Below are 23,462 nucleotides of genomic sequence, written 5' to 3' on the forward strand. Positions count from 1 at the left end.
GTGGGGTGGGGGTTACACTTTTAAAATAGATACGTTTTCCTGTTCTCCCCCTTACTGAGCTCTGACTGGCCATCCATCCCTGCCAAAGTTTAGAGGGTTCCACGCGACCATCTGATACACGAATATGGAGTTCATTAAGGTGTTTTCACTGCGAATCATGAAATGCGTTCAGAAAACAAGAAATCTTCTTTCCAATAGTTGCAATGCGTGTGAATATTCTCTCCCAACCCGATTCGTTATTTCTCTCCTAAGTTCATCTTTTCTACCAAAAAAAAAAAAAAAAAAAAGACAACAACAACAGCAAAAAGAAAAAACGGAAAGGAAAGGAAAGGCAGTTTTCCTGGCGTCAGGGCGAACGCTCAGTGCCTGGCGGCTGCTGCAGCAGCAGCATCACGCGGGTGGCGCTCGCCCCCTCGGACTGCGGGTCGCCGGGAAAGGGGACGCCCGGCAGGTGAAGGCGCTGGGACTCGAGGACGCGCGGCGCCCCCCGACCCTGCCCTCCGCTCCTCCTCCCCTCCCTCCCCCCTCCCCCCTCCCCCCGCCCCGCGCAGGTGGCAGGCCGGCCGCGCCGCGAGCGCACTTCCGCCCGCCGCCGCCAGGGGCGCCCGGGGCCGCGCGAGCCCGCAGCGCGGGCGCGGGGAGGGCGGGGGTGGGTGTGGCCGCAGGTGGGGCGCCCGCCCGGCGGCCGCGCGGCGCGGGTGCGCAGAGCGCGGAAGCGGCGGCGGCGGCGCGACCCCGGCCGGGAGCGAGCGGGCAGAGGCCCGCGCGGAGCGGCTGCCGGACGCCTCGGGTGCCGGGGCGGGCGGACCATGGACCGTGCGGCGGGCGCCGTCCTCGGGATGCTCTTTCTTTTGTCTGCTCGGCCGTGGAGCACGGCGGCGGCAGGGAGCCCTTGTGAGTACGGCACATCTTTTCCAACTTGCGTTGACAACTTAGGATTTGTGTTTTTATTAGTAACGAGTGTTTGCAGATGGCAGCGCTGGCGTGTTTGGGAAAAGGAGGCATTCCAAAAAAAAAAAAAAAAAAAAAAAAAAAATCTCTCCCAAGTACCAGCGCCAAGATAGGAAGGTTTCTCTTGCTTTTTCCCTCCTGCCAAGTCTGAGATCCAGCAAAAGCCTGTGTTTGACTTTTTTTTTTTTTTTTTTTTTTTTTTGCCGGCGAGCTGAATCTTCCCTGAGAAAGCTCAAGTTTTTAGTAAAACCTGCAGCGGGCATGAGAATACTGAGGCGCGGAGAGTCCGGCGGGAGAATAGCTTCAGAGGAGGGGAGGCCAGCAGGCCGGCGTGGTCATTTATCTCCTTGCGGTGTACACGCGTCGGGGAGGAAGCGTGTCAGCGCGAAGCGGCGGGTCCTGCATTAGCGCACACGTTTGCAGCGGGCGCTCTGCGGAATTCGGGGCGCCGCGGCGCCGCCCACCCTGCCTTGGAGGGTCCCCGGGAATCCGGGAAGCCGGACCCCTCACGAGGTAAAGGGAGGGACAGCCTGCCTTCCAGGCTCCTGTAGTCCGTGCACCTGCTTGTGTGTGGCGACGTGCGTGTTTCTGCTTTTGTAGGTTCCCTGAGGCTACGGTAGCCTCTGGGTCCCGGGCTAGCTGCCGCCGAGTCCCGTCTAAAGATGCTCGCTAGCCCGCCTCGAGGTATCTGACTCTGGAAATCAGGAGAAGTTTGAGGAGTGTTGTTCAGATTGACATCTCCATCCAGGGCTTTTCTTGCCTTGATGCATTTTAAGAAACTCCCCGTCCTCCCCCTGCCCCCCCGCTTCCCTTCCTGTCCCATCCGCCTAAAGAAAATTTAAAAAAAAAAAAAATCAGGTGTAGGGCTTCGGACAAGCTAGTAATACATTTCAAGAAAGTGCTAGCAGGCGTGCTCAGAAACCGACTTTGCTGCTGGGTATCCGGATTTAGCTCTTGGGGCCCCACCTCTGTCCTCACTGGGAAGCCGGCTCAAGCGGGAAGCCCTGCACCTAAAGTTACCTTCGCGCCCATTCGTGCACGGAGGCCGCGGGGCTGTGAAGGTTTTGCGGTGTCATGGTCTAGTATCAGCTTATTTAATGCCATGTCGTGCGTGAGTCACTCCTCAGAATGAGCCTTAATCTCCTTGGAGCAGCTACTGCCCCGCGTTTCAGACACAATTTTAATTTAGCTTGGTGGGACAACTGCTCTGAATTAATTCAAACGGGGGCGGTTACATACAATCAAATCCTTAAATCCTTCGGCAGAGCACTTGTCATTGTGCTAAGAAATTCAAAATGACTAGTACTAAGTGATTTGCTGATGTTCGTACATTGGAGAAGAACTCAACGTCCTTACTCTGAGGTGCCATTAAAAAGTCACCGGAGGTCACTCCTACTTCAAGGAGACGTTGCCTCGAAAATCCTTCCCAGGAGAGAAAGCAGAGGGCCGGCTTCTTAGTGGTGATTGCAACATATGGGCAAGATCAGTGGTATTTATTTTCACTTAGTATTTTACTCCCTGAAACCCACGTAGGTATCGTGTTCTTTCACACAGAGCATCCTTCTTACAAGGCACCTGCTCTGGGGTGCCCTGTGTCTGATTATCCATGCAAGTTCCCGTGTCTGAATTGGATGTGTCCCGAGCTCAGTCCCCCTGGGACTGAGTCTCTGGGTGACTCTTCAGATGTTGATGCTGGTTTTTTTTGCCTCTCAGCCTCGTGCACTTAGGTGTATTTGGGACTCTTATCAAAAGTTCCATAAATTAAAGAACCTATGTAAATTTGCATTGCTAAGGACATTTTATTTATTTATTTATTTATTTATTTATTTTTATTTTTATTTTTATTTTTTCAGTATATGAAATTTATTGTCAAATTGGTTTCCATCCAACACCCAGTGCTCATCCCAAAAGGTGCCCTCCTCAGTACCCATCATCCACCTTCCCCTCCCTCCCACCCCCCCCCCCCATCAACCCTCAGTTTGTTCTCAGTTTTTAAGAGTCTCTTATGCTTTGGCTCTCTCCCACTCTAACCTCTTTTTTTTTTTTTTTTTCCTTCCCCTCCTCCATGGGTTTCTGTTAAGTTTCTCAGGATCCACATAAGAGTGAACACATATGGTATCTGTCTTTCTCTGTGCTAAGGACATTTTAGATAACTGAAGTTCAAGTCCTTGATGGGATCACCACAAAGATGACCCTCTTCAAGGGTCAAGTATACATTTCAATGACTTTGAAGATTCACAGGGGCCACCCAGATGGCGTTTGATAATTTCCCAGTAATCCCCTTTGGCATCATGTGTAGCAGTAGACGTAAATGGTGAATGAATCTCATGGCTGAATTAGCTAATTTGCCGGATTCAGTTTTTCTTTAACTCCAGCATATTTGGGAAGTGTGTGTTCGATGTGTGTGCAAGCAGGGCACATCAGACACGGATTTGTAGTCTCTTATCACTAAGTCAAGGCAGAGGGGTCTTTTTTGTTGTTGTTGTTCTGTCCCATCATTTGAGAAATTCTGGAGAGGAGTTTGCCAGCAGTGTGGGATTTAAGCTACGAACAAGAAATGGCGAACATCAACATTGCTCAAGAAATTTTAAATCAGGAAACGACACACTGGAGGGAAAATGTTTCTAAATGGCCACGGCCATGGGCTTGTTTTGTTGTTCTGTATTCTCCGTCTTTTTGAAGATAAAACAAGTGGGCTGAACTGCCTCCTCCAAAATATGGCCACAGACTTGAGATTTAGAAAAAACATGTGAGCATCTATCTAGTCTGCCTTTTAGAACCCTCCGTCCCAAGTCAAGACGAGAGGGTTCTAATATGATCTGTCCTCTGAAATAACTCAAGAGGGAGGTTATGATATAGGTTTCCAAGTTAGAGCCCTGCTTTCTAGAAGTTCTTATGTAGGCTGTTGCCTCCTTTAATTCTTACGAAGCACCACAAATGGAAGAAGGCAATAGCTCTCTGTTTTAGAATTATTCTTGTAAATCCACGACTCCTTTATGAATTTCAAGACCTTTCTGGAGGCAGAAGAGATAGGATCTGAATATGAAAATGTCAACATTTCGATTGTGTATTTAGTGTTGTAAGCCTGTTTCCTGGATCGCACCTCAGTCTGAGGGGTAACGTTCACCCCCTCCCCACTTAGAAACAACACAAGTGAAAGTTAATGTGCAGCTGAATTATTTTCCCCGTGTAAGTAAGGTACAAGCTGTGGCTGATAGCTGATTCCCCCCGCCCCCCGCCCCGCCATCTCCACTGAATAAGGACAGACGCATATGTTAGAAACTCCAGTCGTTGATGGTGATTCTTTGTGATATAAATGATGACATTGTTACAGATCGCGGGATTCAGTTTAGTGAGTATGACTGACTTGTTCTTCCTTCGTTAAATCTCAGTACTTGTAATTTTCTCTAGAAGCTTCCTTGTGATTCCTTCCCCTGTCAAAAGCACCCTTCTCGTTTCAAGGAAAAAAAAAAAAGATTTATTTCTGGCCCACTGCAGGTGGGGTATACACTTTGAATTGCCCTTGTAGGGGTGATCATGTAAATTTGTTTTTCTATATTGACACCTGTCCTCTTCCCCATTAAATCCTAGACCAGAGAGGTCTCTGACCATGAAAGGGGGTGTGGATCGAGCCCATTTTGTTTGCCAGCGTGGGAAACAAACCCATGACCTTCACAACTACCTAGTGTTTGATCTAAGCAATAAACATGTTCACACCTCAATTTGAAGATTTGTACCAGAGTTGAACCCTTTCTTCATTCGAGCCTAAGCTGCTTTATGTGCAGAAGCTTTACTGTATCTTCTTTGACGAAAGTGCATTCATATAATCCCGTGGTAGAAATTATCGTCCAATAGTATCCTTTTGTAATATGAATAACATACATAGCTTGATGTAATAGTGAGACAGTTGAAGTATGTGAATTATTCTAACTTGGTGACATGATTAACCTTAATAATTTGGTATAAAAATATAGGCATGCAGACTGGGTGACTGGACATAATGGTACAGTTGCTAAGAAGTACGAAATCACGACAACTTATTTAAGCAAAGTATTTGTCATATATCTCTTCTCGAGGGTTTTGTTTTTCAGAAATAGTGGACGCAGATTCTTTGTAATTATTTGCTAAGTGTCATCAAAATTCTTTACTGCTAACTGAGCCTACTCAATCTTCCAGTAATGTCATGAGTGCTAAGAGGCTCAATGTAGTCGACAAAGAAGTTTCGCCTTGGCTATTACGGACTAAAATCCTTCCAGTATTTTAATAGGCTCAGGCTTTTCTTTGCCTTAATAGCATGCTTAGTGCTTGTCTAGAGGGAGCCCAGTCTTCCAAGTTAATCAGCCTAAGGTGTCAGAGGGTGTGCCCGTGGAGCAGGTGAATGGGGAACCCATTCTCGATGCAGTGAAACGTGTTGGGGAAGGTGAGCCCAGAATATGGGGATGTGTGTTTTAGCAGGAACTGGAGCTGAGGGATTTTTGGAAAGAGCCTTCCACAAACTAGTAAATAGATCCGTAGTTATAGTATTCGAATACACTTCCCAGAAATACTGAAGGTGAAGGTGCTTTTCAGAAGCAGAGAGAAAACAAAAACCTCTTCTCTCCGGAAAACTTGCAAAGGCCATGGTGACTGTCAGCACAAAGTGACAGGCAAGAACAGAGCTGGGTTTTTTGGGGGTTGACACTTCACGATTTTGGAAGATTCTCTAAGCAAAAATAAACGAAATAACCCTGAGGACATATCATCGGTGACCCTCCCAAGCCTGGAAGGGTGTTTTGGGGAGAGGACTGGAGGTCATGAGAATCCACTTTTTTGAGTTGATTTTGGACAAAACCCAGCTCATTCAGAACTACTTCATAAGGAACATAATCACTAACAAAAACGTATCAACTGAACAGATTTCAAGTTGAAATTTTCTCCTTAAGTCAAAATTAGACTTTGAATATAAAAGTATAGAATAGCTCCAACAATTTGGAAGTAATATACCCAAGGTTCTTCCCCCCACTTACTTTTAGAGGCTTTAAAAGGCTTGGCTTCCACGTACAGAATTCTTCAGAGTAACTTCTGCAGGGTCCCCTTTGCACCCGCCTGTCACCTGTGACCTGCTGTGCTGCTGATTGCTTTGGGCGTCGCTTGCTTTGTGTTGAATAACTTTTAAAAACTAAATTATTAATGTCGGCCTTTTTCTGAAAGGCATTAGACTAAATGTAACACGTTCTTTCAAAGTAGACATCCTTGTGATTCCTAGTTTGAATTTGATGGCATAGGATTACACGCTTTAAAAATGTCTTGGGGCGCCTGGGTGGCCCCGTGAGTTAAGTGTCCGACTTCAGCTCAGGTCATGATCTCCCGGTTTGTGGGTTCGAGCCCCGCATCGGGCTCTGTGCTGACAGCTCGGAGCCTGGAGCCTGCTTCAGATTGTGTCTCCCTCTCTGTCTGCCCCTCCCTCCCCCTTTCTAAAACAAACAAGCATTAAAAAATTAAAAAAATGAAAACAAGTCTTTTATCATGCGTTAAGAAAAATTATACACAGCCTGTAAATTCTGCGAAAAGAGTATGACACCATGACCTTTTTACTGTGACGCAGAGCATTGTTTAATGCCCACATGATCGTTTAATTATTCAGAAGAACGCACCCATGCCTGACTTGGTCATTTACTATTTGACCAGAGCTTAGACACGAAGATGTTACAAGTTAAATTGATTTTTTTTTTTTTTTTTAGGTTCGAAGGGTAACTACAAAGGTTTTATTGCACGCTAGCGCAGTCGTAGGACAAAAAAATGGTGTAATGTATCTTCTGTGGGTTGTGGCTTTTATCACTCGGTGGCACTCTGATAAGATGCTCGCGGAGGGTGTGTTACCTCTAACTCAGAGAGAGAAACACGAGAAGAGTTTGCTTTTTTAACCGGCAAATACAATATTTTTGAACGCATCCTTTTCAGGGGATATGGTCAATAGTGCGCCACATACGCAAATTCATGTCTTCCTGAGTTTTATTGAGATGTGGCTTTCTGATACTTCCCCACTGGGGGTCCCATCCGCGAATCCGCGTGGTGGTTGTCCACGGAGGAGGGATTCCTATGCCCAGTGTTCGCGGGGCCACCCCTGGGGGCTGGGGGGGGGGGGGTGGGACGTGGCCAGACAACCTTGCTGGAATCTGTAGTGGTCCTGTAACCTCGGGCGCTGTGGCTGAGATCTAATGTCCCACATGCCCCCGTCATTCCCATCCGTTGCTCGGGGTGTTCAGGACCCAGCCGAAGATTTCTCCGGAGCTTGCGAGCAAGCAGGGAAATTACAAGCTTGCATGACAGCAGGAGTGACCGGTTGCCTTGCGACATTAACTGAGGCGCTGCCTTCGGGACTCATGGTTCTAATTAGTGTGTGTGGTTTTTTAAAAAAAATTTTACCATCTATAAATCCCCAGGCAACCAGAGAGCTTGATAAAGTTCAGCTAAGCACACTGTTTCTGGGAGTGGGGAACCGACGGCAGGGGTGGTGGAGTGACTGCTCTATGTGTGTGTGTGTGTGTGTGTGTGTGTGTGTGTGTCCCGAGGATGTGGACGGGCAGAGAGCTGCTGGAGGGATTAGGAACCCCTGTCAGTCGTTGTAAGCGAGGCACGTGGTGGATTAGTTGGCAATCCAGGTATGCAGGATGGAGTCATTTCTTACCAGCTATTGTGTAAGATGGATATTCTCCAGTTTGGATTTCTGAGCGTGTGAGCAATTAAGAAATACGGCATCCGCCCTGTCCCCGTTGATCTCACGGGTGCTGGGTCCCCTGGAGCTGGTACGCAGCCGTCCCCATCTCGCAGCCCCTACCCCGTCCTGGTCCCTGGGAAGAGCTTACCAAGGAAGCGCTGGTAGGGTTTGGATTTAAAGGCCAGGAGATACACGAATTTCTAGCATTTTAGCATTAGAAAATAATGCAATAATTTGATTCAGCTCAAAGAAAGTCATTTTAATCAAAATCACTATTATGGAAGAAAAAATATATATTTCCTAAATGTTTATTTTTGAGAGAGAGCGAGACAGAGCGCGAGCAGGGGAGGGGCAGAGAGAGAGGGAGACACAGAATCTGAAGGAGGCTCCAGGTTCTGAGCTGTCAGCACAGAGCCCGACGTGGGGCTCGAACCCACGAACCGTGAGATCATGACCTGAGCTGGAGTCGGACGCTCAACTGACTGCACCACCCAGGCGCCCCTGGAAGAAAATATTTAAAGAACTGTGATCGATTTTAATGTCTCAGATTTGGCAGATTTAAGAAAAATCATACGTGTCTGTAGACATCTGTTCAAATGTTTCGAGATTATCAAGATTAAGGATTTATTGTGTAGCTTTACATTTGCCATGTTTTTGACGTCTAAAACTTGAGAATGATGGAGGTGCCTGGGTGGCTCAGTCGCTTAAGCCTCCGACTTCGGCTTAGGTCGTGATCTCACAGTTTGTGAGTTCGAGCCCCATGTGGGACTCTGCTGATGGCTCAGAGCCTGGAGCCTGCTTTGGATTCTGTATCTCCCTCTCTCTCTGGCCCTCCCCTGTTCATGCTCTTCCTGTCTCTCTCTCTCAAAAATAAATAAACATTCGGGGCGCCTGGGTGGCGCAGTCGGTTAAGCGTCCGACTTCAGCCAGGTCATGATCTCGTGGTCCGTGAGTTCGAGCCCCGCGTCAGGCTCTGGGCTGATGGCTCAGAGCCTGGAGCCTGTTTCCGATTCTGTGTCTCCCTCTGTCTCTGCCCCTCCCCCGTTCATGCTCTGTCTCTCTCTGTCCCAAAAATAAATAAACGTTGAAAAAAAATTTTAAAAAAAACATTAAAAAGATAAAAAAATAAAACTTGAGAATAAGAGCATTGTGACATTAATGGTATTACAACATGAAGAGAAAAAATAAATAGCTGTGTACTGTCATCAGGCAAGCTAGCCAGTCTGTGATGTGATTCTTAGACTTCTTGTTGAGTTGATTCCCCGTGAGCCTTGACATTCTCAAGCACGTCCTTTTCTATGATGTGGAATGTGTAGGCAGTGCTAAGAGTTAAAAAAAAAATTGGAGGGCTCAAGGAGGGTAGGTTGATAGAGTTTAAGGTGTATTTCAGGGAGTTTAGGGGAGCAAACACCAAAATTAGGCTTTCTTAAAGAATCACGAACATTTCTGAAAATAAATTTTGCAGACATAGAACCCAGGAGAGTCGACAGATACCAAAGTCTGTTCCCTGTTAGGGAAAGGCAGATGATCCCTTCTGAATTACAGTGCAAGGCTAAGAAAGCACGATGTTGGTTTTCTGGATCGTAAGAATAAAATTTTGATCGTAAGAGTTTATTATTATTTCTTGTCATGATGAGCTACTGATCTGCTTTAGTAAACCCGAAAACCTGGTCTTTGACAAATTTACATCACTGCTGATGATCGATTTTACTCATTCTCCTTGTAAGCGATGAGACTCATTTGTTGGAGGACAGGTTGCACGTTTGCCTGGAAAAAAGATCCTTTCCCTCGTGAATATTGTTGCAAAGTGAGGCAGGAGGGAGTGGAGGGCTAGTGTTTGCTTTAACATGAAAAAGACACCGATGTCGTTAATCGTGGCCCTGTTCTCCAGGATGAGGCTGGGCAGCCCCCCCGGGTCCCCCACACCCCCCACTCCGGGAGCCTCCAGGAGCACCTTCCTCCTCCATTGTCTTGGATAGAGGAAGACTGGGCTGTGAGGCCAAATGTCTTCCTGGGTTGACTTGGGTGGACTGGGCTGTCCCAAGAGGTGTCCCTCTGCCTTCGCTGCTGCCCGTGGGATCAGCACTGAGTGGGAGAGTGGCAGTGAGGAGGAGAAGGTTGTGTGTGCCCAGGAACACTTTTTAGGACTCAGTGGTTGTTGGATTTGGTACGTCGACTAGTAAGAAACGGGGCGGGGGGTGTCAGGATTAGGTATTGGCAAGCATCTTTCAGTTACAAGTGAACAGAAGACCCAATCCAGTGGACTTAAACCAGAACGGGAATAGTCGGTGCACATCATTTCAGTTCAGGCAAGTTGGAGACACTTGGTGACACTGTGCCACGAGGGCTGGCCTCTCTTCCTCTTTCGGCTCTGGCTTCCCACGTTGGCCGGAGGCTCAGGCAGCATTCGGTTTGGCAGCTCCATGGCCAAGGTCGAGCTGTCTGGGCAGCGCTGTTAGAGGGAATGCCTTCCACTATTTGGACTGTGGCCCTTATCGCTCTGAAGCAGTGAGCACTTATTTATTTGTTCGTTCCCTTGTTCCAAACTCCAAGCAAGCAGGGACTGCTTGAGGGAACAGGGGTAGTTCGGAGACAGGGGGCTGCAGGGTAAGTAAAAAGGTGAATGATTCTCTTTCCCAAAATGCCAGCAAAATCCCCAGACCTGACTTGCGTTGTCTCTTCTGAGTTGGGTAACCGTTCTTCCCCGGGGACTGTGACAGGAGGGGGTGGCCTTCTGACTGACCAGGGGTGGGGCCAAGAAGTGACCGGGACTTGGTCCTTGACCGGGTGCTCTGCCTGCATCTCTTGATGAGAAAGTGAAATGCACCATCCATTTAGGTAATTAGTTTAACATCTATTATGAAGCATTGGCTTTGGGGCTCTTATCTGCTTCATACAACAGATGGCTGGTTACGTGTATGCCTCCTTCATTAGATTTTAAACTTCCTGAGAACAGAAACACATTTCTTTGTCCCTACAGTTCTGCTGATGGTGCTCTGTAAGTATTTACCAAAAAAAGAGAGAAGAAATTAATATATTGAAAATACGCTAGTTTGAAAGTATATGGTGAAATCCTGGAGAATCCTCCTGTGTATTTTAGAATCATTTTGCAGGTAGCCTAATAAAAAATTAATTTTCACGTGAGTATCCCCAAGCTCATCATTTGTCCGTGGAAAGATCCACTGGCTGATTTTGAATGTTTCATTTTCTTTCCATAGCAAAACGCATGACATAATTTCTGCCCCGAGGCTTTGATGAGAGGCATGGTGCGTGTTATAAAAACCGCTGGGATTGAGGAGGGCACCTGTTGGGATGAGCACTGGGTGTTGTATGGAAACCAATCGGAAAATACATTTCATATTAGAAAAAAAAAACAAAAAAACTGCCGGGAGCCCCCGAGGGAGCACTAAACAGGCCAGGTGTCAGGGGCGCTACCCAGGACCGGTGAGCAGGAAAGAGGAGGCCTCTGGGCAGGGGCCATTAGACAAGATGTCTGTTTCTAGGGAGATCCTAGATCAAGTCTGAGCCGGGCTCCGTAGTCGGGGTCTGAAACAGGTGCCGGGAAGCAGCGTGTACCTGGAGTTCTCCAGAAGCCTGGTTTATCAACTAGATAAGGGAAGCGGCATTTAATCCCGGTGGGAAAGGCTGGTGGTGCATCGGGGCAGACAGATGGCCGTGGCACCTCAGTGTGGGTGTCCAGTTCTCTCCTTGGCAGCCGGGAGGCTGAATTCATTTGAGTCACAGCTGTCTCTGGCGTGGTGGCCGCGGACTCTGTGTCCAGTAACCTGTCGCGCCGAGAGGAAGCTCCCGGTGTGCCTTCAGACTTGACAGACCCCTGCCTGGTCTGGGCTGGGGGGATTTCTGAGTCTGTTCTTGGATGGTCCTTACTGCCAACAAAACCTGCTATTATCGGCCATTTTTATGACTGGCTAGCTCAAGGGCATGATGACATGTAATTATCATCTCTACTTTCAGACAAACATCGTTTCTAATTTCATCTTCAGAATTACGGAGCGGGGCACCGTGGAGGTGTATAAACGATGATTCCAGCAGGCTTCTTTCAAGTAGCATAAAACGATAAAATTCAACAAATCTTTAAAGTCACGGGCCACACTTTCAGACAGGTGAGAGGGAGAGGTCATTTGAAGTATAGCTAACACACAGCGTTAACAGTAGTTTCGGGCACACGGCGTGGTCATTGGATAACTCCGTACTTTGCGCTAGGCTCACTCGAAGCGGGGCGCCTGTCTGTCACTGTACAACACTGTCACAAGACCACTGACCACCCCCCAGGCTGTACCTTTCAGCTCATGACTAATTCATTTCATCCCTGGAAGCCTACACCGTCCACTTCCCTTCATTCATTTTGTCCTCCCCCTCTGGCAACCACCGATTTGTTCTTTGCATTTATGGGTCTCTTTCTACTTTTGTTGTTGTTGTTCTTCTTTTTTTTTTATATTCCACATATAAATGAAATCATATGGCATTTGTCTTTTTTTGTGCCTCCTAGGTGCGTCCGTGTTGTCACAAATGGCAAGATCTCATTCTTTTAAAAATTTTTTTTTCATGTTTATTTATTTTAGAGAGAGAGAGAGAGAGAGAGAGAGGAAGGGCCAGAGAGAGAGGAAGACACAGAATCTGAAGCAGGCTCCAGTCTCTGAGCGGTCAGCACAGAGCCCGACGCAGGGCTCGAACCCACGAACTGCGAGATCGTGACCTGAGCCGAAGTCAGACGCTTGGCTGACTGAGCCACCCAGGCGCCCCAAGATTTCATTCTTTTTTATGGTTGAGTAATATTCCTTTGTATATGTACATTATGCACATATACCACATCTCCTTTATACATTTATTTATCTATTGATGGACACTAGGGTTGCTTCCATATCTTGGCTATTGTAAATAATGCTGCTATATACATGGGGGGGGGTACATATATTGTTTCGAGTTAGTATTTTATTTTTCTTCGAGTAAATACCCAGTGATGGAATTACTGGATCGTACGGTATTTCTGTTTTCGATTTTTCTTTGAGGAACCTCCATACTGCTTCTGCAGTGGATGCACCAATTTACGTTCCCACCGGCAGTGCATGAGGGTTCCTCCTTCTCCACCGCCTCACCGACGCTTGTTTATTTCTTGTCTTTTTGGGTTTGGCCATTCCGACAGGTGTAAGGTTTTGGTGTGCGCTCTTCCAAATATGAGTGACGTTGAGCATCTCATTTCGTGGGTCCGTGGCCATCTGGATGTCTTTGGAGAAATGTCAGTTCAGGTCCTGTGCCCATTTTGCATCAGATTACTTATTTATGTATTTATTTATTTGGTGTTGAGTTGCATAAATTCTTTATGTGTTTTGGATATTGAGCCCTTACCAGATATTTGCAAATATTCTCTTTCATTCAGAACATTGCCTTTTCATTTTGTTGATGGTTTCCTTTGTTGTGCAAAGGCTTTTTGTTTTAGGGTAACAAATTTTTTGCTTTTATTCCCCTTGACTCAGAACACGTATCTAGAAAAATGTTTCTGTGGTGCCTGGGTGGCTCAGTCGGTTAAGCATCTGGCTTGTGATTTCAGCTTGGGGCGTGATTTCACGGTTTGTGGGTTCGAGCCCCGCATCAGGCTCCGTGGTGACAGTGTGGAGCCTGCTTGGGATTCTCTCTCTCTCACTCGCTCTCTGCCCCTCCTGTGTGTGCTCTTTCTCTCTCTCTCTCAAAATAAATAAAATAAACCTAAAAAATTATAGAAAAATGTTTCTAAGGTTGATGTCCAAGAGATTACTGCTTATGTTTTCTTCTTGGGGTTTTATGGTTTCAGGCCTCACATTTAGGTCTTTGATTCATTTTGAGTTTATTTTTGTATATAGTGTAAGCAAGTGGTCCAGTTTCATTCTTTTGCACGTAGCCGTCCAGTTTTCCTGGCACCATTTGTTGAGGAGACTCTCTTCCCCACTGTATATTCTTGCCTCCTTTGTGGTAGATTAATTGATCATAATCGTGGGTTTATTTCTGGCTCTGTAGTGTATTGACCTATGTGTCTGTTTTTGTGCCAGTACCATACTGTTTTGGTTGTTATAGCTTTGTACTATATCTTGAAATGGATTACGATGCTTCTGGCTTTTTCTTCTTTTTCAAGATTTCTTTGGCTATTCAGGGTCTCTTGTGGTTCTGTATAAACTCTAGAATTATTCTAGCTCTTTGAAAAATACTGTCGGCATTTTGACTGGGATTTCATTGATTTGGTAGATTGTTTTGGATATATGACGTTTTAACAATATTAATTCTTCCCGTCCATGAACATGGGATATCTTTCTAGTTTTTGTGTGTGTCATCTTCAGTTTCATTCATCAGTGTTCATAGTTTTCAGAGCACAGGACTTTCACCTCCTTTGTTAAGTTTATTTGTAGGTATTTTATTCCTTTTGGTTACACTTGTAAATGGAATCATTTTCTTAATTTTTATATCTTCTACTTTGTTATTTGCGTATAAAAAATGCAACAGATTTTTGGATTTGGATTTTGTATCCTGCAACTTTATTGAATTAGTGTATTAGTTCTAATGGTTTTTTTTAATGCAGTCTTTAGGGTTTTCCATCTGTAGTATCATGCCGTCTGCAAATAGTGCCAGTTTTACTTTTTCCACCCCAATTTGGATGCCTGTTTTTTCTTTGATTGCTCTGGCTAGCACTTCTGGTACCATGTCGAATAAAAGTGATGATCGTGGGCATCCTTGCCTTGTTTCTGATCTTAGTGGAAACACTCAGTTTTTCACGATTGAGTGTGGTGTTCGCTGTGGGTTTTTCATGTATGGCCTTCTTATGTTGAGGTATGTTCTCTCTAAACCCACTTTTTTCTGCACCTGTTGAGATGGTTCTATAATGAGGGGTGGGGTCGTTTTGATCGGGATGCCTGGATGGGAATTCTGCTTCGGTTAATGTTAATGTTAATGTTAATGTTAATGTCCTTTGTGTGGTCTTGGGTAATTTCCTTACCCTCTGTGTGTCTCAGTTTATTCATCTCTAAAAAATATAATCAACGATAGTGACCTGCCTCATAGAGTTGCTAGGAAGATTACATTAATTACTTCTGTAAATAATGTCTGGAACATAGCAAATCCTGAGGAAATTTTGGCCATTATTATTGTTCTTGCTGAAATGTGACTCTATTCCATGATCCTGGGTGGAATAATGAGATAAGCAATATTTTAAGAAAAACATTTGTAGTGGGTATTTCCATTGTCCAACATATCATTATAATCAAGATTAAGATAATATTACCTCCTAAGAATGTTAAAAAAAAGGCCACGGTACAGTATCAGAAACTCCTACAGAACACTGATATGTTTCGGCTTTCTGTAATATCATATCACTGTAAATAATGAAGTTCCTTAGATTTAGCCCTCCGTGTGTTAACTTGTCATTAACAATTTTAATCTTTAACTTCTTTCAATCGTATATATTTCTCCCTTAGCCGGGAAGGATTCCCCAGATCAAGATAACGTGTCCCTGAAACTTGTACTGCCTATTGTCTGGCTATTTTTGCTGAAGTCTTCGAGGATCGATAGTATCTGGCATCAGCGTGGATTGTTCAGCCTTTATGATTGTTAGATGAGTGTGAGTCTCACGCCACATATTTGCCTATGCTTTGAGACGCAGTCTCAATTAAAACGGATATGAAGACGCTGGTGTGGATCCCTGGAGAAGGGAGGGTTACTGCTTGATTCTGAAAGCTTAGGTTTAGCTCTGTCTCTCCAATTTGTTCCTGTTCCCTTTTCTTCAGTTATCCCAGCCCAGACTTGTTCACACCCTCCATTTCTCCGGAATTTGTATACTATAATTGTCTCCACGGTTCCCCTGTCACCAACTTACCTCCTTCTAGTCCATTGCATCCTATCGCCAGAGTAATCTTTCTAAAGATTGCTTACCTGATGATCTTACTCTCCTCAGTAAAACCTTCCTATGTGTTCTCACATCACACACACACATACACACACACACGCACCCACAGTCCTTGAAAGGTCCCTTCTCTTTACTCACTGCTTTCACCCGCTCCTTTAGCCGACCCTGAACTACAGCCACCTCACGGCACTGGTTTTCTTTCACCACGGCTTTCACGCCCTCTCCCTCTGCTTCTAGCTCTGTCTCCTCCTGTCTTGTCTTCCTGTTGAATGTGTTTTACTTCTGCAGTCATCTAGGCTCGTGGATCCATTTCCAGGAAACACACGCTTGCAGTAAAAACAGAAACATGAGACACATAAAAGAAACAAACAACCATGAGGGAGAATCAGAAGAAATAAGAAACTGCCCAGTCAGATAAAAATAAATGTAGATATGGAAGTCAATTTAGAACGACAGTTTGTTGGGTATGTGCAAAGAAATAAAAGACGGGAAGAATGGAAAGAATAAGATGAATAGCAGAAGTGTAAAAGAACAGTGTCGAGAAGTTAAACATGGATACCCTGGGATAAAGAATTCAGTGACTGTTGACATGGCAGATTAGACACAGGTGGAGAGAGACTCAGCAAATTAGAAGACAGATGTGGGATAAATAACGAGAATGCGCCACAGGGAGACTGAGAGGCAGGAAGTACGAAAGCCAGACCAAGGGGCAGGGTGAAGAGCGTGACAAGATCTCTGTGTCTGATAGAAGTTCTAGAAGGAGGAAATGTGGGAAGAAGAAACACTGAAGAGGTAATATATAGAAATTTCCCAGAATAGGGATGCCCGGGTGGCTCAGTTGGTTGAGCATCTGACTTTGGCTCAGGTCATGATCTCATGGTTTGTGAGTTCAAGCACCGTGTTGGAGTTTGCACTGATAACACGGAGCCTGCTTTGGAATCTCTGTCTCCCTCTCGCTCTGTCCCTTCCCTGCTTGTGCGCGCTCTCTCTCTCTCTCTCTCTCTCTGTCTCTCTCTGTCTCTCAAAAATAAGTAAACATTAAAAAAATAAAAAAAAAGAAATTGTCCAGAATTGCAAAGTCACCAATCTTTTAGATTCAGGTAGTCGCTCAAAATCCCTGGGTGGGTCAGTCAGTTGAGCATCCTCCTCTTGGTTTTGGCTCAGGTCATGATCTCACGGTTCGTGGGTTCAGCCCCGTGTTGGGCTCTGTGCTCGTTGCTCACAGCACAGAGCCCGCTTGGGATTCTCTCTCCCCTTCTCTTTTCCCTTCTCCCCTGCTTGTGCTCTCCCTCCCTCGCCCTCTCTCTGTCTCAAAATAAATGAATAAAACTAAAAAAAAAGAGATGTTGATGGATAAGTTTAGCAACAAAGGAAATGATTACAGAGGGCAGTTATGAGAGGTGAGAATCTGGTAGTTGGTGTGCAAATCTGATCACACATTTGAGCAGTAATAAAGCTGTATGTATGGCATTGGTGTGGAATGAAAGTTGGTGGAATGCAAAGAGAGAAGACAAGGTAGATTGATGTGAGCAACTGAAAAGAAACATGGAAAGGGGTGATCAGACAGAGCGTGCTGTGCTCCTTGCATTGTTTTGTGGAAGGAATTAAAATCTGTTTAATTGTAGACTTGGTTAAATTGTTAACCAGAATGCAGTGTAAAATTTTAAGGGGGCCCATGAGAAGAATAGTAATGGAGAGTATACATTCCAAACCAATGTAATAAAAAAAAAATAGAATAAGTCCAGGGGGAAATTTCAATCTATTCACTAGAAAGCAAGAAGAGAGGGGAAGAAAGAAAAGCTTTGGATACAATAGACAAATTAAGTGCATAAAGTAAAATATACCAAAGTGATACGGACATAGAGATTTGAGGGACGCCTGGGTGGCTCGGTCAGTTAAGCATCTGACTTCAGCTCAGCTCAAGTCTTGTGGTTTTTGAGTTTGAGCCCCATGTGGGGGTTCTGTGCTGACGGCTCGGAGCCTGGAGCCTGCTTCGGATTCTGTGTCTCCCTCCCTCTCTGCCCCTCCCCTGCTCGTGTGCATGCGTGCACACACTCTCTGTCTCTCTCTCTGTCTCTCAAAAATAAATAAACGTTAAAAAAAATTAGAGATTTGAATAAAGTAATTCCAGGTTTTATTTTTATGGGCTTATATTACATCGGCCAGTATTATTCACAGTTTCAACTACATATAAAATATATACTTTTTTATTTGACCAAAAAGCCAATTTCAACCGATTTCAAGGTGTTGTTAACATAAAAGTAAACGAAAATTTCCCAAAATGGAAAAGAAATAATGCATCTCGATTACAGAAGCCCATGTGGTGCTGAGTTAGATAAATGGAGGACAACAGTGGAAATTGTCAAATGAAAATAGCGGAAGTGGAAAAACAGGGAAACACGGTCCCGGGTTTGGCCACCGAAGAGAATGACGTGAACTGATTTGCTATAAGGGAATGACAGTTTGCTTGCTGTGGAGCAGTAATCAGGAACGAAAGGAAAGGAAGGGCAGAGAGAAATATAAGCTAGGAGGGAAAATAACTTTTATGCTAGAAATTTGCGGTCGAACTGTTAGGTAAAACGCCGTAAGACATGAGTGGGGAGCATGACAAGGGAGAGTAAACTCTTACTAATCTTCTTTGGGAAATAAGTAAAATTTAGCCCTGGATGTTCAAAAAGTGTTGCGTTAAAATAAAGGATAATCAGTGGAAAATGAATTAAATGTGATATTACGCATGCCGTTCAACGTCCCGAAGCCGACGTGCCTCTTTAGGAAAAAGTCGTGTTTTCTGCTTCATGTTTTGCTACGATCGTATGCTTTTATTCATTCATTTGTCTCTTATCTGATATCGAGAGTATTCTTCATTAAACAAAGGAAATGTGTTTATGTTGAGAATGGGTGAGTGGGGTCATTTAAGTATGTGGAGGGTTTCATCTAATCTCTTTTCCTTTTCTTTTCAAAGTTTAGTTATTTAATTTGAGAGAGAGGGAGAGAGAGAGAGAGAGAGAGAGAGAGAGAGAGAGAGAGAGGGAGTCAGGGGAGAGGCAGAGAGGGAGAGAGAATCCCAAGTGGGCCCTGAGCTGTCAGCACAGAGCCCGACGCGAGGCTCGAGCTCACGAACCATGAGATCGTGACCTGAGCCGAAGTTGGACGCTCAACTGGCTGAGCCCCCCAGGCGCCCCTAATCTCCTTTCCTTATGCCCTGCTGGCAGAGTTTCAGTGACAGTTGTAAAAACGACAATTGGTAGCACTGGCGGGTCTGGGTGGCACAATTTAATTCATGCTCGTCACACCTTACTGGTAGACTGGTTTCAGCAATTATTATTGGTGATAAGTTACTGGGACATTTTTCTGTGGGCAATTGAAGTCTCGAGCTATGTCTCATCTTTTAGAAGAGAACAAAATATTAGACTTTATCATGCATTTTGCTGTTAAAATCTGGCGTTCCCTGAGGGTTAGCAGATTTGTGTCTTGTATAAACTAATTTTAGGTTGTGTGGTTTTATATAATGCTTTACATGGTGCAGAGAGAAGAGTCAGGTTTATAAAAGAAAAGGCAGTGTCTATACATGGTATAATTCAGCGCATGCTGTGAATTTTAAATTTCTGCTCGCTCCTGAGTTAAAACATTTCCCCTCCTTTTTGACACGAGTGCTATATATGTATCAGCACAGCCTGGAAGGTTAGTAGAAAAACCCACCCTCTTTGGGTACATTTTTTAAAGAAATGTTTAGTTGCACCCCGTGAAAATAACACCAAGTAGATATATTATGTTTATAAGTGTATCTAATGAGATATCTGAGAACGTAGGGCTTTATTCGGTAGTAATCTCAGTTTTATGGGTATGTACGTGCACTCAACACGCCCGCGCATGCGTGCTCCCTAAAAATGATTGGATTTTCCACTCGTGTAACAGCAGTGGCCTCTAGTTTTGAATAAACATGAACAATTAAAGCAAATGATTGTTTTATGGAAATTTTTTTGGCAGAGACCCAAGTTTCCAGCGAACTGTTACTATTTACATTTAAATAATTTCTGGGTAAACATTACATTAAGCAGCAATGCTGTAATATACTAGAACCTCGGTAGATTTAAACCACAAAATATTTAACAGTGAGTGAATTGTATTAAAACTTTAAGTATCGTCTGAATTCCATACCGCATCTAATTCCATAATATCAAAACCTTTCTTTCTCCCCCCCGCCCCCATATATTTTGTATGCATTCTTGGAACTCTGCAAAGAAATTACTGTCCCGTGCTCCCTGCCCCCCGACCCCCCCAACAAAATGGGAGAAACGGTATTTTGTGGAGGAATGATGTACAGACACCCGTGCTTGGGATGCATTGACTGTACTTCCTTCCATCACCTGCAAACCCCTTTTGAACAACTGTCCTTTGTTAGGTCTCTGAGGGGAAAGAAGAAGGGAGGAGGAAGCCGAGGAAGGAGCAGAGGAGGGAGGGAGGGAGGATGGGTAGAAAAGGCAAGTGTATCCATATTACAAAACAAAGCTTGTGACCAGACTTTCACCTGAGGTCACACCAGCGTTTTGAACTTCCCAGTTGGTTATTTCAAGCACAAAATACATACTTACTTGTTTATTTAATGTTCATTTTTCAGAGACAGAGAGACAGAACACGAGCAGGGAAGGGGCAGAAAGAGAGGGAGACGCAGAGTCCCAAGCAGGCTCCAGGCTCTAAGCTGTCAGCACAGAGCCTGATGCGGGGCTCGAACTCACGAACCGTGACCTGAGCCGAAGTTGGTCGCCACCCGGGCGTCCCAGGAAATACGTATTTCTTTACAATGGCGTGTATCCTGTTTCTCATTCTTATAAAGCAGTGAGCCTTTAGCTTGGGAATATGTTAGTTATTTTGTTTGTATTGTTTTAAATCCTTTGCAGTGAAAATGCCCAAACACCAAATATTCTTTCCAAGATAGTATAAAAAGTTCTCATGTAACCTAAGTCTTGTCCTAAAAATCCAACTATTTGTTACAATATTTATGGATCAAATATGATAGCACGTTTTTAGGATTTTTGGTTACATTTTGTTAAGTTTTTAAAAAACTCATGCAAAAGTTTTCAATTGTTTTATAATCATGTAGTCTCAGGGAATTAAATAATTTTGAGGGTGCCTGGGTGGCTCAGTCAGTTGAGTGTCTGACTTCGGCTCAGGTCATGATCTCATGGTTTATGAGTTCGAGCCCCGCGTCGGGCTCTGCGCTGACAGCTCGGAGCCTGGAGCCTGCTTCGGATTCTGTGTCTCTCTCTCTCTGCCCGTCCCCTGCCTGTGCTTGCTCTCTCTCTCTCTCTCTCTCTCAAAAATAAACATTAAAAAATTTAAAAAACTTGTGCTTCCAATGTTCAGTGGAGAAAATTGAGAAACTTTACAAAGTTTGCCCAGCGTTTCAAAAGAAATCACTCCTCACTCAAGAAATGTTTATTAGGCATTCGCTCTAGGAAGCAGTTCCTCTAGAAGCAGCGTTTATAGAATGAAGCTGTGTGATCTTGTGACAATTACAATGCTTTGGTAATTCACGGGAGCAATGCGCAAACAGAAATATTAAGAATATTGAGAATCAAGGCACCCCGGATTGCCCTGTGACCATTTTAACAAGGTGAGGATAGTTTGTGGGCCATCAGACTCTGCCCCTTGACCCGGCTGTTTCAGATTGACGTGCGAACAGTTGGTTCTCTAGCTAATGAGCTGTGGGCAAGCTAAAATCTTTTCAACCTAAACATTTAGGGCAAAATCAATGCCCACACGAGCCTACAGCTTTGTTTCTCACGTGCGTCTTTCCGGGCAGTAGCTCGATAGGGTTTCAGACTTTTGAGACGGTGTCTTCTGTGCTGCCCGCTCGCCCATCCTGGTTCAAACGCTACCCGCCGAACAGGACACGGATGCCAGGGCCGTTCATGGGCAAACAGGTGGCCACGTAGAGACGCCGTCCCTGCAAGGGAGGCTTTCTTGCACAGCAGAGATGGTGTGAGTTTCCTCCTCTGAAGAGCAGGGGAAGATTTGTGTCTGCCTTGAGGACACAAATACCATCGGTTGTATCTGAAATACCCTGCTTTGGTGGGGCTCAAAACTCACTACATCAAGAGTTTCCCGGGGTGGGGCGTGGGGAATGCCCGGTTTTTAAATTTTTTATTTTTGTTATTGTATTTTATTTATTTACTTACTTATTTTTAAATATTTATTTTTGAGAGAGAGAGAGACACACACATGCAAAGCATGAACGGGGAAGGGGCAGAGAGAGAGAAGGGACACAGAATCCCGAGCAGGCTCCAGGCTCCGAGCTGTCAGCACGGAGCCCAACACGGGGCTCGAACTTGTGAACCTCGAGATCGTGACCTGAGCCAAAGTTGGACGCTTAAGCGACTGAGCCACCCAGGTGGCCCAATGTTTTATTTTTATTTTTTAAGTTTATTTATTTATTTTTGGAGAGAGAGAAAGCAGGGGTGAGGGTGGGACAGAGGGAGAAGGGAGAGAGAATTCCAAGCAGGGTCCACGCTGTTGGTGCAGAGCCCGATGTGGAGCTCGAACTCGTGAACCATGAGACCATGACATCAGGAGTTGGATGCTCAACGGGTTGAGCCCCCCACGTGCCCCTGAGAATGCCAATGTTTAAAATGTCCCGGGTGCTTTTCACTGGTGTTCTAGTTCGGTGACTTGCTCACTGATGTGTAAGGGATTAGTGGGTCCTGCCTGGGGTCTGGGAGAAGCCCCAGCAAGCACCGCGTGGGACCCCTGCCACCTTGTAGCCAGAGCACCTCTGTGTCTCTGGGGGTCCTGTCGGGGAGCCATGTAATTTCACATATGAAGACAGGTCTCGTGGGCATCAGTGTACGAGAGACTAATTGCTCTGCCCGTTCCCCTCCCCCCGCCCCTGCCCGAATTGTATTGCACAAAATCATATGATCTTGACCCATCAAGAGATGTCACTTTCTTCTAATTCAGGGATGTTCTTTCCATTCTGGAATTTCTTCCTGAAAGATACCTGGGTGTGGCGAGTTACTGACTCGCACTGACACGCCGTGTCTAAGCAGGAGCTAGAATGTCTCCTGCAACGAATCCTTCCTGCGCTATCTCCACAGGCTGGTGGGGACCCCTCTCCCCTCCTCGTGTTTGCCTGCGTCCCTCTGTGACACGCCTGTCCCACACCCCGTGAGGAAACGCATGCTCTGTCTCTCAGGACGAATTTGGCTGCCTCAGTGTTGCAAGCTCAGTATGCGTCGGAGAGGAACCAGGGCTTAGATGCGGAGACTCAAGAAAGTTTTTCTCGGGACGCCTGGGTGGCTCGGTGGGTTAAGTGTCCGGCTTCAGTTCAGGTTCTGATCTTGTGGTTCGGGAGTTCGAGCCCCGCGTCGGGCTCTGTGCTGACAGCTCGGAGCCTGCAACCTGCCTTGTATTCTGGGTCTCCCTCTCTCTCTGCCCCTCCCCTGCTTACGCTTTGTCTCTCTCTCTCTCTCTCTCTCTCTCTCTCTCTCTCTCAAAAATAAATAAAGATTAGAAAAATTTTTTTAAATAAGGAAGTGTTTCTCCAACTCATGGCCGATTTAATTCAGCACACATTGACCACGTGGCAGGCACGGTGCTGGAAGCTGAGGAAATAAAGACAAATACCGGTTCTCTACAAAACCTGCTGACCCGTACGAGAACAGGGTGATTCATGAAAATGGCACCAGGTGTAATTTTTAGAACCACAGTTGTCATTGGTGCCTTTTGCTGAATGTCAGTTTTTAGGGGCCTTGGTGGATAATAATTGGGATTGTTAAGATTTTGCCTTTCAAACGGGTCCAAATTCTCGGCTCCTTTAGGGCGCGGAAGCAGGGAAATCGGAGAGGAAACTGAAAAGTTCTCTCTCCAGAGCCGTGATTCCTCTGAGGTTCGGAACTCACGCAGCGGTGCGTGCTTTTAAAGCCAGGA

At 45.4% G+C, this 23,462-nt stretch overlaps 1 protein-coding gene across 1 annotated transcript in view; it reads left to right on the forward strand.

Moving 5' to 3' along the window:
* The first annotated feature begins 733 nt into the window (after positions 1-733).
* LOC122475351 (contactin-associated protein-like 3) overlaps positions 734-23,462 on the forward strand; it is a 193,350-nt gene continuing 170,621 nt past the window's right edge. Inside the window, exon 1 of the mRNA XM_043567261.1 lies at positions 734-894. Coding sequence (XP_043423196.1) covers positions 810-894 — 85 coding nt within the window. The 5' untranslated portion in view covers positions 734-809. The remainder of the gene's footprint in view (positions 895-23,462) is intronic.

Source organism: Prionailurus bengalensis, chromosome D4, assembly GCF_016509475.1.
Source record: "Prionailurus bengalensis isolate Pbe53 chromosome D4, Fcat_Pben_1.1_paternal_pri, whole genome shotgun sequence".
Lineage (NCBI taxonomy): Eukaryota > Metazoa > Chordata > Mammalia > Carnivora > Felidae > Prionailurus > Prionailurus bengalensis.